We start from the raw sequence: 14,273 nt of genomic DNA on the forward strand, positions 1-14,273 counted from the left end.
GCAGGAAAAATAAGGTTTAAAAAATGGGAGCATTGTCTCTTCAAATGGGTTTGAGAAAGTGCCTGCAACACCACACCTCATCGTGTATGAGGTTAGTATCAGGGGCCGACACCCAGACCAGTTTTGCAAGAGAAAAACCATGAAAGGTGTGCACACTTAAGCAGTTCGTGCAGCAAGTTGTGTGGCACAAATTGTGTTGCTCTGCAATGATGCATAACTGTTAGTGGAAGACCTTCTCTGGGACATATGCAAAGCTGCACATCCTGTTGCACAACTTGCCAACATAACACAACTTGTCCCTAGCACTTGGGACTAAGCTGGAGCAAACTTTCTTTTCTTGTGCAATGTCTGAGCACAACAGCATTACAACACTAGTCTGGAGGCAGGCCAAGGTGAGTAGAGGTACAATGCTGATACTTCATATACTTAGGAATGTGTCAATGTATTTGTTAAATAGCTCTCCAATTTATAGGTTGTCTTATACCACAGTAATCAGTTTTGCATATTTAAACAATCCCAACACCAACCTGTGGTCAATTATTTAACTACTAGATAACCATATGATTCTGATTAGTTGGCAATAAACAGACAAAAGCATAGCATTGTATTGTGTTCAAAGCAGGAAAAAACGGTAACTTACTATGCACAACTGAGTATCTCAGGGAATATTGGGATAGAACTCATTCCAAGCGAAAAACCAATCATGACCAGCATTAGAACAAAGAGCCACAGCTTGCTAAAAAAAAAGAACATATTTTTAAAATATATTGGTACAGCACTATTAATAGCCTCAATTCAGTTATTTTAAGTCCTCTGCAACATTTTTTCCTAAAAGCATCATGCTCACTGTTTTGAAGTGGTATTCACCTTTTTAAACACCATTTTTGCAATTACTAGCTTCTTAATCAAACAGGCTTCCCAAGCTTCAGGTTGGTCGTCCTTTTTAGAACATGCTGAATTGAAAGCACTTTTTCACCTTGTTTATCTCCACAGTATCTTTGTGGGGAACTGCTATTACTCTAGATGGGAAACTGAGAGGAAGACCCAAAGACATGCCCAAGAATACCCAATGAGCCTGGGAGCAAGCAAGATTAGAACATCATGTCTTCCAAAGCCAATATTCCATGCCAAGCAGATTTTGTTATGGAAGGACAAAGAGTCAGTATAGTACTGTGGATATTATTGAGGAGTAAAATCAGGAGAGGGTTCAAGTGTCTCCTCAGCCATGAAACTGGGACCTGGGACCTCTCACTATTTCACAAGGTTGTTGCAAGTCTGGCACTCTTTGGAGGAAAAGTGGGGTGAAATGAGATAATAGTGAATTTGACATAGTTTTAAAACGTGCATATTTCTAAGCATCTCCAACCTTAAGTAGGACAAAGAATACAATTGGATAGCACTCATTCTTGTCATAGGGCTTGAAGCAGATGACTGAAGGAAGTAGAAGGAATTCTGCAAGGTGGCAGATTTCTGCTTTCTTAGTATAACACTTTGTTTAGAGGGCAGAATATATGTAACCTTGTCAGGGGCAGAACTATAATTGAGCAGATGGGTCCAAAGAATCCAAGCCCCGCCCCCCTGCAGTCTGGGAGCCACTTCACTCCCCTTCAGCTGATTGGGACTCCCGCTGTTGCCGCCTCTGCCACTCACCCAGCTCCAAGGCCCATTCCTCCTTTTATCAGCCAGTGGCCCAGTGGAGAATGCACATACACCCTCCTTCCCAGCGGGCTTTCAGCCGATGGAAAGAGGATGGGCCCCTAGTCATATGGCAGGAGGTGGGTGGAGGTGACAGCGGGTGCACTAGCCAGATGGACGGGCAGCTGGCTGGAGAAAGGAGGCCAGCGTGGAAGGAGTGAGTGGTGGGTATGTGCACGCTCATTCGTGTGCTGCCACAAGGGCACTGCCATGAGGGGGAGGCTGCACGTATTTACTATGTGAAAATGGGCCCACACTCCTTTAGCTACACCCTTGGCCCTGGTTAGAGATACCTTGACAAATGTGAAAGCTACAGAACAGGTATGTTTTCTGTGACAGAGAGATCAAGGAAACGTGTATTACCTTTCAATGTGTAAGATGGGAGCTGGTCCTAACATAAAATAGCATACTGCAGACAGCAAGCCTCCAATGACTAACAGCCATTTCCTTAAACTCTGCAAGAGACATAGAGATGGCTGAAAAAATAGGAACACCGCATTCAAATCAAAGCATTAATTCAATTGAATGGGGATGATAAATTTGGTAACCTTGAAGTATCACTTCACATATTTCAAAAAGGAGCTCAATCGTTCAGAATAGGCTGTGGTCCTGAAGGCCAGCTCAAAGGGGGTCACAGCTCAGTGGCAGAGCATCTGCTTTGCATGCTGAAGGTCCCAGATTCAATCCTCACTATCTTCAGACAGGGCTGGAAAAAACCTCTACCTGAAACCTTGGGGAGCTGCTGCCTGCCAGTGTAGATAATACTGAGCTAGATGGACCAATGACCTCACTTGGTATAAGGCAGTTTCCTATATACTTATGAAGCCCTGCCTTCAGTCTCACAGTTCTAGATGATCTGAGTTTGATGAAGCTATTCCAAAACCTGATGCCAGCGGCATCACACACTTACTTTAGGGCACTCTTTTGTCTACAGAGGAGCACCTGCATATTGCAGAGGATTCCGGAGCATGATGTTCTATGGTTAACCATCAGTTCACACAGGATACTGGCCAGGCACAGACCTAAGCACTCATCTGCAATATACTCAGCATTCTCTTGGGACTAAGCACAGAATGGCAAGATCTGTAGTGGGAGAGAAGCTACCTTTCTGGGAACCATGTCCACAATTACTGAGCTTCTCATCGAGGAACTCCTGATAACCCTCCAAGGAACTCTGGGGTTCCCCAGAACACAAATTGAAAACCACTGCCCTATCTTCACAGGGATAAAACAGGAAGGTGCCCTCTGGCAGCCACAGCACACTAGAGTTTCCCTACCCAGATACATTGCCTGTATACAGTCACTAATGATAATGGACATACACCTAGCACAACCAGCTTTTCCCCTTGCAAAAGCAATTGTTAGGTATGGAAATCATCATTGTTTGAAGGAGCCCTAAAAAAAGCAGTTATAAGTTATAGTTGGATACACCAAGTTGAAGAGCACTTCACAGTGGTGTGTGCCTAAGGAAACACAAGAACAGCCCTGCTGGATCAAGCCCAAGGCCAATCTCGTCCAGCATCCTGTTTTCCACAATGGCCTACCAGATGCCTCTGAGAAGCCTGCAGGCAAAAGATGAGGGCAGCCCTCTCTCCTACTATTACTCCCCTGCAGCTGGTATTTAGAAGCATCTTGCCTCTGAGGCTGGAGGTGGCCTATAGCCACCAAACTAGTAGCCATTGATAGACCTGTCCTCCGTAAATTTGTCCAAGTTCCCTTTAAAGCCACCCAAGCTAGTGGCCCACCACATCCCATAGCAGAGAATTCCATAAATTAATTATGTGCTGTGTGAAAAAATATTTCCTTTTGTTGGTCCTAAATTTGGCCACTTCGCTGCTTACCCCAACTTCCACATCATTTATGAAGAAGTTAAACAACACTGGTCCCAGTACAGATCCCTGGGGGACCTCACTTTCTACTGCCCTTCATTGTGAAAAGATGGCGACAATCTGCAGGAGTGTCTGGATTCTCTGTAAACTCTCAGATTATTTTTATTTGCAAACACTGTTTATAGGGCTGTTTGTTTGTTGGGCAAGCTTTGTTTATTCACTGCTATCTAGAAAATCTCTAGGTCAAGCCATTGTTCTGCTTAGTTCCATCAATTCATTTCTCCACAGTTTCAGCCAGATACCTTTCCCAGCCCTGCTACCCATGAATCTTAAGTGGATATACTGGGGCTTTATGCATGCAACGCATGTGCTCTGCCACTGAGCTATGGAACCACCCTCACATGCAACTGTCCAAGGAAAGACTTGGACTACCTCTACAGCCCTTCAACTATAACAGTTACTAAGATTTAGAGTGAACCAGGCATTACTGTATGCTGACCCTGCAGTGCTCCTTTTTGCTTTTGTAAACAGTAGGTGTGAGGGTGTGCACCAGACCAGAACCACAACAGGGACAGGGAAGACTTTAGCGCTTTGCTCCCATCACAGCCCCAATCTAAATTGTGCACATCTATATATGCAATTTACCCCAGGAGAAGAGCTCCCATTAGCACTAATGGAAACCCCCCGCACCCTGAGGTAAATGGCTAGAGGTGGGTGATCTGGATTGGGACAAAGTGTTCCCCCTACCACCTGCCATGGTTCTGATCTGCTGCGCACCACACCACTCCCTGTCCCACGCATGCACACACACAGACACTGTGCAAATTACAAAACTAAAATGAAGCCTTCAGGGTCAACAAATGTATTTAAAACATCAAGTTTGACCCTTAGCTATTAGCTGTACTGTCTCTATTTGGCATCTTCTGACAGGATCAGATAATACCAGACAACTCACTGAAGTGGACTCTTATACCCATACTTTGGCCTATAAGATTTGGTGTGTTCCAACGTAAAAACAGGAATTTTTCAAAACAGGCACTCAGCCTTTGAAGCATGTCAGTCTTAACCATTTATAGTTAGCATCACAACTGGCTGTACTTCAGAAGTTTTGTAAAAGTAAGCAAGGCGGAGGTGTTGGGATTCTGGAAATGTGGCTCTCTGGACACCCCCTTGGAGCCCCTAAAGAGGCACACAGTCTGGCTTTGCCTGTGTTTGAGGGAGGCCAGGAAGGCAACAGAATTTATCACTGAAGTGAGGAGTAGCCCAGGGAGTCAGCTAAAGAAGGTGTGTAGCCACAACAGCCTACCCCACAGGAGCCCAGACAGGAAACCCTGATATCCAAGAAAGGCTTCCCGCATGAGACAAAAGTGCTCCTGAGAGTTCCAAGACAAGGCAGTCATGACTTCCCTCCCATCTTTGCACATTCCTGTACTACTGAGCTGGGCACAAAAACCACTCAGTCATGCCTCCCGGATTCCTCAAAGTTGTAGAGTCAACCAACCAAAATCCCTACAGCCAACACCTTACTTCCAAGATATTCCCATCTTTTCGTCTAGCTCTCCCCAAACCCATTGCTTTACTGTTTGCTACTAGAGACCATCCTGCTAACCATTAATCCAGAGCGGTACCATTTTAGTGCCTTTTTACCCAATAAAAGTGGCCAGACAAAAGCCCTCCAACCCCCGCCTTTGGTCCCTACGTTGGTTCTTTGTTCTTTTCTCTCTCCCTAGTCTCTGGACCAGCCCTCCTAACCAGCTTCTCCTCTTTCTCCCTGGCTTGTGATGGACTTCTTTTCTAATTTCCCCTACTTGGCAGACCATCCCTCTCCATTCCCTGTCTATTAGCAATAGCCTCCCTATGTAACTACAGCAGAGGTAAAAGCATTCAGTCCAGGACACATATTCCACCTAAAGTGCCTGTGTAGCATGGGAATCCTCACATCAGGAATGTTAAGTCAAACCTCTACTTTGTACTCAAAACATTTTATTTCATTGAACTTTAAGCCTGTGATTAAGACTGTCTGGGAACTGCCTGCTTAATTACCTTACATGTAAAGTTCCACAAGTGGAGACAAAGTTCCCCTCATAATGAAGGAATTTCATACTCACCGGCTTTTTATCACTTAGAAAACCAAGCAATGGTGAAGTTAAGGAATAGGAGAGGGCTAACCCTAAGAACACTAATCCCACATAACCTGTTGGCAAATGGAACTATAGAAAGAAAAGGAAATATCTCAGTTATTCCATATAAGTAGCATATTACATTGGTTTACTAAATTCATTGTCTAGTGTATCACTTTGATGGGATTAAGAATCTCATAAATGTTTCCATTGATTTCAGTGGCAAGGACAAAGGAAAGCATACACAGACTGGCTTCACTGCTGAAATGAATGGTGAAGTCTTTGTGGACATTAGAACTGTATGGCCACATACGATGCTCCTGCATCTGTTTGTAGTCTTTTTGCACAGAAGCAAGAGAATCTAAGACTTAATTACAAAGGGCGTGTTCTTCTACACAGTATGCACAAAATTTAAAAAACTCCACTGATTTTGTTGCAGCCTATAACAGTAACATATGTGTATACAACCAAACAAAGCCAAAAGAATTCATTATACAGGTGAAACTCAGAAAATTAGAATATCGTGCAAAAGTCCATTAATTTCAGTAATGCAAATTAAAAGGTGAAACTGATATATGAGACAGACGCATTATATGCAAAGCGAGATAAGTCAAGCCTTAATTTGTTATAATTGTGATGATCATGGCGTACAGCTCATGAAAACCCCAAATCCACAATCTCAGAAAGTTAGAATATTACATGGAACCAAGAAGATAAGGATTGAAGAATAGAACAATATCGGACCTCTGAAAAGTATACAGTGTACTGTGCTTGATTGGCCAGCAAACTCGCCTGACCTGACTCCATAGAGAATCTATGGGGCATTGCCAAGAGAAGGATGAGAGACATGAGACCAAACAATGCAGAATTGCTGAAGGCCGCTAATGAAGCATCCTGGTCTTCCATAACACCTCATCAGTGCCACAGGCTGATAGCATCCATGCCACGCCGCATTGAGGCAGTAATTGCTGCAAAAGGGGCCCAAACCAAGTACTGAATACATATGCATGCTTATGCTTTTCAGAGGTCCGATATTGTTCTATTCTACAATCCTTGTCTTCTTGGTTCCATGTAATATTCTAATTTTCTGAGATTGTGAATTTGGGGTTTTCATGAACTGTATGCCATGATCATCACAATTATAACAAATTAAGGCTTGACTTATCTTGCTTTGCATGTAATGCGTCTGTCTCATATATCAGTTTCACCTTTTAAATTTGCATTACTGAAATTAATGGACTTTTGCACGATATTCTAATTTTCCGAGTTTCACCTGTACATTATCATCTTGCCTGGAGTGGATAATACATTTAAGTATATGTTCTGAAGCAAATATATGATTCCAACAGTGTTCCCTCTAAGAGGGATTCCCAGATGCCGTTGACTACAACTCCCAGCATCCCTAACTGCAATAGCTTTAACTTAGCGATTATGTGAGTTGTAGTCAACAACTTCTGGGAATCCGTGTTAGAGGGAACACTGGATTCCAATAACTTAGTTATTAAGCACTTGGAATTCTTACAGCAGGGGTCAGCAGCTCATGGTGTGCATGCCAAATTATTTTCAGTGGTACTAACTCCTGAGAGGAGGTGCACCACAGAATTTAGCAGGAGCCAGTTCTTCTATGCTAGATCATATTTTCTTACACGTCCAAAAACAGCCACTGAATTTCTCCACATCTATATGCAGGGATCAACATTATTACTGGCACTTGTTCAGGAATTGTGTTATCCAGGAACAACTAAACTGGTAAGAGCTGCATTTTATTTTATTTTAAGTCAAACTTATTAAGCATGTTAAAAACATTACATACAATTGTTTTATAACAGTTTAACTATACTATTATCTATAAAGACTTTCTACATTAAGATGCATTACTGGCACACAAAACCTTTGTCAGAAGTTTTTTGTTACCTTTTTGAAACATTCACTATCCTCTACTGCGGCATGGTATTATCCTCAGCAGCAGGGTAGTGAATTGATAGCTAGGCTCCCCAGAACTACTTGTATTGTTGACCCACAGAAAAAATGTCTAGACAAATATTCAATATAGAAGTACGTAATTATGCTTACCACAGGTCAAGATGAATACAATTGTTTCAGCTAGCTGGGTGACCAGGCCTTGGAGAGTGGGCATGAAGTTCTCTCTCAAGAACTGGCAACACCTCACAATCTTGCTCAAGTATTCTTATACCCCATCTCCCACAAAAACCTTTAGAACATGCTACCCTTGACCTTTACAGCTAGCTGGGTGACTGGGCCTTGGAGAGTTAACTCCACACATAACTGAGAACACCTCACAATCTGCATAAGTTTTGCATAACTGAGAACATCTCACAATCTCACTCAAATATTCTTATACTCAATCTACCCCAAAAACCTTTAGAACATGTTACCCTTGACCTTTACTTGTTTATAGGAACATTGACTAACTAGAACCCTTATTCTTTAACCTTTCAGGAACCAGCAAACTATCATCCTATCAGTCTTTAAAATATAATCAGTAAAATTTATGCCAAACATCTACTAGTCAAGCTGATCGACTGGATAGAAAATAACATTTTGGCTCCTGAGCAGGCTGGTTTCCATGCAGGATGCTCTACTACAGAACATGCCTTCTTTACTCTTCAGTTTTTAATGGAAAATTATTCCAGAAATCTGGCTCCTGCCCTATACGTAGCCTTTATTTTTATGAAATCTTTGTTTGATATTATTTCTAGAGAAAGGCTATGGCAAAAGCTGAAAGACCTTTCTATTTGGTCTGAAAGGCCTTTCTAAGACAAGTGGCTTCTGCTGCCAATTTCCTTCTTGAATGAAAATACAGTTTTGAAGGTCCAATGCAATTCGTCTGGTTACCTATCTGCAGAGATTCCAACCTTCAGAGGAGTAAGGCAGGGTTGCATTTTAGTTCCTATTTTGTTTAATCTATATATCAGTTCTGTTGTGTCCCGTTTAACTGATCTTTCTACACACACCCCGAAACTAGTGCACAGGCGTGTTTCTATTCTGCTGTATACAGTCCCCCATTGGACTGAACATCCTAATCCCCAGATTCAGGTGTGCCCTTACGCTTGCGTGCATTAATGCACTACCATCGGCTGTTTTGGAAGGAAGGTTTAAAGGAATACTGTTTTTTGCTCGTCTTTGACCCTGCGGCTCTGGCACTGTTGAAACCACCGCACATGCCATTTTATATTGTGATTTCTATAGGGATGTTCGATTAAGATTAATTTTTCCACTATTGGCAAATTTCCCCAGACATCCTGATGAATTTTATTTAACTCTTCTGTTGCTTAATTTTAATATAGGGATTAGTACCAAAATGGCTAGGTTTTGTTGTATGATATATAAAATTTGTTCTGGTTTTATATGTTGTTGTTTTTCTTCTTTTTTCTGTTTTTCTAGTCCATGACCAAAATAAAGTTACTCTACTCTCTACTCCTTAACCTTCCCTTATTCCATGACCTTTTATATCACTTGATATATGTACATCAAATGTTCTCTGTACAGCAGAGAATATCCTTTGATGTAGGTGAATATCACTTTTATGGTGGGCTATATAAGCTTCCATATCAACCTAGTTTCATACTATTTGATGGAACAACTGGAAGTCGAGAGCTGATCTAGAAGTTATGAACCTAGACCTTTTGTTATAAGATGAGCTTGATCAGAACCATGGAAAATGGAACTATAGATGTAGAAAATAGAACTCTGAAATTATAGTTCAGAGGTTATACCGCTCTTTTAAAATTTCAACAGCCATGCTCAAGCCAAGCTAATCTCTCACCTATGTGCGCTATTATTCCTAATCTATTAATACTACTAATAATATGCTCTGTGGATAGTAAATATTTGCTCTACCGATAGATTGTACAACTTAAATTAGAGTGAATAAATGAAGATTTGGCACACCACTTCTGAAAGGCTGCCAACCCAGAGTATCTGAAAGTCAGACCTGCTTGTCTCTACCTTATGGTTACAAATCAGGAACCTGGCATGTACTCACTGCTCCACTTGCCTGAGCTCTGCCTCTTCCATTCCCTCCCCTCCCCACTCACTGGGCTTAAAGCTCCAAGAAAGGACGACGACTCTGGACAAGCAGCTGCCATTAGAATGTCTGATGAGAGGATCTTCTTCTACTACTTTGCTGCCACCTCACCTCAACCCCTATGGAATTTAACAAGTTTATGTTTAGATGAAAACCTAGTATTCACCCAGTCTTTTTCAATCATACTTACCTTTTCCAAGACAAAGAGCGACATTGTAGGATCTAGGAAGCCTAAGCTTGCACTTAATGAAAACATAGTAAAAGAGAGGAGTATAATTTTTGGCAGAGCAACAAGCTTCCAGAATGAATCTTTGCTAGGAGTTGAATCTGTAAGAAGACGACAACAACATTATCTTTTTATCTGGTGTTATCGATGTTATCTTGCCTTTGGGCTGACTTGCAGATTACTTTCATAACCAAGCTATAACTCTTCTTCAAACATAACAATAAGTCCTTTATTACTGTCTATGACCAGTAACCAACAATAAGGGCAACCATTTCTTTAAAAATCCATTACATCAAATATGCTCAGGGCTGATTTGGACAATACTTCCAACTGACCTCGCTCCCATGAGATTAAAACATGAGTGCATCGTGAGTGTTCAAATTCTCCTACCACTCAGTGCATTATTCTTTAATTACTTGGTTGACGGCTCATCTGTGGGTAGAGTACTGGTTCAAATGAACCCATTATGTTAAGGAACGGTGTGCTTTGTGGAGGGGTAAAAGATGACACATCTTAATCACATAGGAATGGGGGAGGTCAGAAAGTACAGTATTGTCTAAGCTAGTCCAGAATTGGGCTAATTTTAGGGGGACAACACACTAGCAATGTTGCGTCTCAAAACAACAATATAGGTTAGAAACTCACAGATCTTAAGAAAAGAGTTTTTAAAAGTATGCTACAGAAGTTGTTGCCTTTGCCATCCCTGCCCTATATCTCTTTTCCTACAGTCTTCATGGATCTAACAGGCTGGGAAATGCTACAACATACTGCAAACAACATACTGCTTACCAGAGAGAAGGGAGCAACACACATGCTAATGATGCCTCAGTTATGACGGCTTTAATACTGAACACACCAAAATCAGTTTCTAGATTTCAAACATTTCTCAAGAGCCCCTTGAAGTGCACAGGAAGCCACCCCCTGCAACACAGAATGGGGCATTTTATTGTGCTTCTCAGTCAGATTCATCCTCACTTTTGCACTCTGGCACCTCATTGCAAGTTGCTTTTTGAATTTTTAATGAGACAGGAGACAGCAAGTTTGGTATTCAGAACAATGGGACAGAAATAGGCAGGAGATGCCAAAATGCTGCAGAATGATGCACGAGTTTGGGGTGTTGTTTTTTTAATATGTCTCTAGCAGCTGAAAACATTTTGGCAAATTGCCATCTTCAAGGGCACAAAAAGAAATTCTTCTTATGAGAGATTTTCACCAACAAGAATGACCCTCACAAATCTACTTCCCTGTTTATGAGTTTATGATTCTATGTCATCAGAATTTTTTTTTTGTGCCCTTGAAAAAAGCATCTCTCAGAAATGGTGTTGGGTATCTAGACAGTATGTTTTTATAATAAATCCCAACACTGTTCTGTACCTTTTTGAAATCGGACTCAGCTCTTTTTTGCTTACTGTTTTAGGTGCCCATCTTTTCCCCGCTTTGCTACTGCTCAGGATAGGCAGCAAAGGAATCCTGCTGTGCTTGTGTAAATCAATGTCTAAATAAAAGGACTCTCTGGACTGTAGCCAGGGACTCTTATCCTCATAAATGCAGTGAGGCAGGCACTAGGTTTCTTACACAGCTTTACACCAGATTCCGTGCACCTGTTGACCACAGGCTCTAGAGGAGGAACTTAATGGGTTTTTTAAAAACAAACAAACAAAGAAAGAAACATTTGCCTACTCTACCCAATCTGAAACATGAAGGAGACACAACTCCACCTACCATATTTTGGTATGAGGCACATGTTCAGAGGCACCAGGAGCAGCACTAAGCATCCAAGTACAATGAAAGGAACTTCATAGCCAAAAGACTGGTACAAAAAGCCACCAAGAGGGGGCCCTAGCACTAGACCCAGTCCAGTAAATATTTCGAGACTTCCCTAAACAGGAGGAGAAAAACAATAAGCAGAAGTTAAAAACCATGTTCGTCTAGCACATCTTTGGTCCCCAAAGGTTGATGGACTACAACTGCCATCATCTCCAGCCACAATGGGGATGATGGCAGTTGTAGTCCAACAATATCTGGGGACCCAAGGTTTAGGAACCCCTGTGCTAGCTGAACAAAAAAGCAAAACCTTTTACAAGTGTTAACAAGCAATAAGAATCATCTCTATGAGATTCTCCATTCTCCCTTGCAGTCTTTTAGAACTAGTTATTTGTGAGGAGACACAGATAACCCCATGCTGTAACACAGGGTTGCACTCCAGAGATTGTGTGTGAAACAGAATAGTTGCCATTTGCAATGAGGTGGGGTAGATAATGGTGGTGTCCCCATCCAAGTTCCCTCTGGGAGTTTGGTGAGGTATAGATGGGATAGAAAGAGGGGCTGTGGGTGGGGAGAGTACAAGGGAAAAGTTTAGAGTGTGGTGTAAAGGGAGAAGCAGCAAGGCACAGGTGGCTCTGAACATATGGCAAGAACATGGAGGTGGTTCACCTGAAATTTATATTTGCAAGTTTGAGTTAAATCCATTAAACCAATGGCTAAAGGTAATCTATCAGAAAAAACAACAGCCGCAACTGCAATGTATAATATATTGCACTAACGCTAGATAATCACTATGCCACAGATAACCGCTATCTGCCACAAAGGCAAATTTAATAATTGATTAAGAACTGTAAGAACACATGTGTATGCAAAAACCTTGGGAACCAAAAAGGATAATATATTTTTAAAGTATTCTGTTACATTATAGCATAGTAAAGTACTGTTTTTGAGGAACCAGGAGTGTCATAAGATATTACATAAAATGAATGCAGGTCGTTTAATAAAAACTAATGTGTGCTACCATTTAATCTGTTTAGTGCTCATCCATTTTCAACTGAAAGGTCAGCTATTAAAAGCAACTCAGACCTTTTGTGTAGTTAGTTATGTGCACTTAACACTGCCAAAATATCATGGTTTCATTAACTCTTTCCAAACCTCTCCCAAAGCACTTCAGGGTATTAAGACCACCCCAAAATGTTGTCATGTGGACGTCCCAGTCCTTACACTGACATGAGGAAACCTATCAGGCATACTATCTGGTCTTTTACTCCATGTGCTTTACTGCATGTGCTTTGAAATGGCCAGCAGCCAAAGATCTAAAGTACATCTCCTTTCCTGCAATCAGTATATAATAGAAGTCAGTGTTCTCCACTAAGGAACTACATACCTCCTACTCCGCTTCCCCCACTGTATGCCACACAATTAAAAGGGAGCTCTCTTCTGCAAATATCTTCAGCCACATGTGGCTGAATAACCTATACTGTAGTGTGTTCAGGACAATGAAGTTTTGCCACAAACAGCATATGGGCTAGTGAAGGCGGGGGGGGGGGAGGAGGAGAGAAGTGAAAGACCAGAAGAAAAAGGGAACAGGAGTATCTATTTTTTAGATCTTCCCCTTTCTCAAGGGACTCACTTCTTTCCCTGGCCTTCCTTCAGTCTCTAAGGGAAAAAACAACACCCAGAGTTGACCCACTCCCTCATCAGAAGTATATTTTTTTAGCCTTCTATAACAAGAAGATAAATAGGATAGATAAAATATAAATAATAAAATAAATGGGGTAGGAGCGATGAGAACTTCAAGCAGACATTTTTTTGAGGGGTGGGGTAAGCAAAAGGCTTTCCTTAAGGAAAGAAACCTTATGAGATCACCTGGGTGAGTGAGTGCCCTATGAACTTCGCAATGCCTGGACCAATATGAATCAAACTGTGTACAGTTGTAGGGACACCTAAACAGTATAGTTTGCAATGATATCATTCACCCCAAGATGGCAGAAGTGTAAATGTTTGAGCACCAATGGGCTAACTTGTGAACTGCCTAACCAATTTGAACCAAATTTGCTACAGCTGTAGGGACACCTCAATGGCATGAATTAATTATGTCATCCACCCCAATTCAAAATGGTAGATGCATAAACATTTGAGGTGCAAGTGAGCTAACTTGTGAACTGCCTGACCAGTTTGGACCACATTTAGTCCAGTTGTAGGGATAGTGACAGGAAAGTAGGCAGATTAGTTCTTAGCAGAACAATTTGTTTAATTCCCACAACTCTTTGAATTCCCTTTGTGGGGAGTGAGCGAGAGCAAAGCATTAAGAGGTTGAGGTTGGAAGTACACTATCTAGAAAGGGAACGAGGGGAAAACTAGGAATTTTCTGTGTGGAGAAGGACTGTATTCTCTCCACCCATGTTATGCTGGCAAGAGAAAGTGGAGACAGCACTTAATTTCTCTAAGTCAAACATACTGGGTTTAGTCCTGGGTGACAGTCATGTCATTTGCTCTGTAAATCTTGAAACGTAATTTTAAATAGGAGGATGACATGGATATGTAGTAGTTGTTGTAGTGAAGAATGTACATGCTACTTGCTTGGAGGC

The 14,273-nt window shown here is 41.6% G+C and overlaps 1 protein-coding gene across 7 annotated transcripts in view; it reads right to left on the minus strand.

The window, feature by feature from the left end:
- The window catches only part of SLC18B1 (solute carrier family 18 member B1), a 50,978-nt gene that overhangs the window by 12,409 nt on the left and 24,296 nt on the right, over positions 1–14,273 (minus strand). For all 7 annotated transcript variants that reach the window (XM_053287717.1, XM_053287716.1, XM_053287711.1 and 4 more), the window contains exons 6-10: positions 11,641–11,797; positions 9,883–10,019; positions 5,633–5,734; positions 2,059–2,150; positions 641–736 (exon numbers count right to left, since the gene is read on the minus strand). In XM_053287717.1, coding sequence (XP_053143692.1) covers positions 641–736; positions 2,059–2,150; positions 5,633–5,734; positions 9,883–10,019; positions 11,641–11,797 — 584 coding nt within the window. The remainder of the gene's footprint in view (positions 1–640; positions 737–2,058; positions 2,151–5,632; positions 5,735–9,882; positions 10,020–11,640; positions 11,798–14,273) is intronic.

The sequence above is a fragment of the Hemicordylus capensis genome, chromosome 1, assembly GCF_027244095.1.
Source record: "Hemicordylus capensis ecotype Gifberg chromosome 1, rHemCap1.1.pri, whole genome shotgun sequence".
Classification (NCBI taxonomy): Eukaryota; Metazoa; Chordata; class Lepidosauria; order Squamata; family Cordylidae; genus Hemicordylus; species Hemicordylus capensis.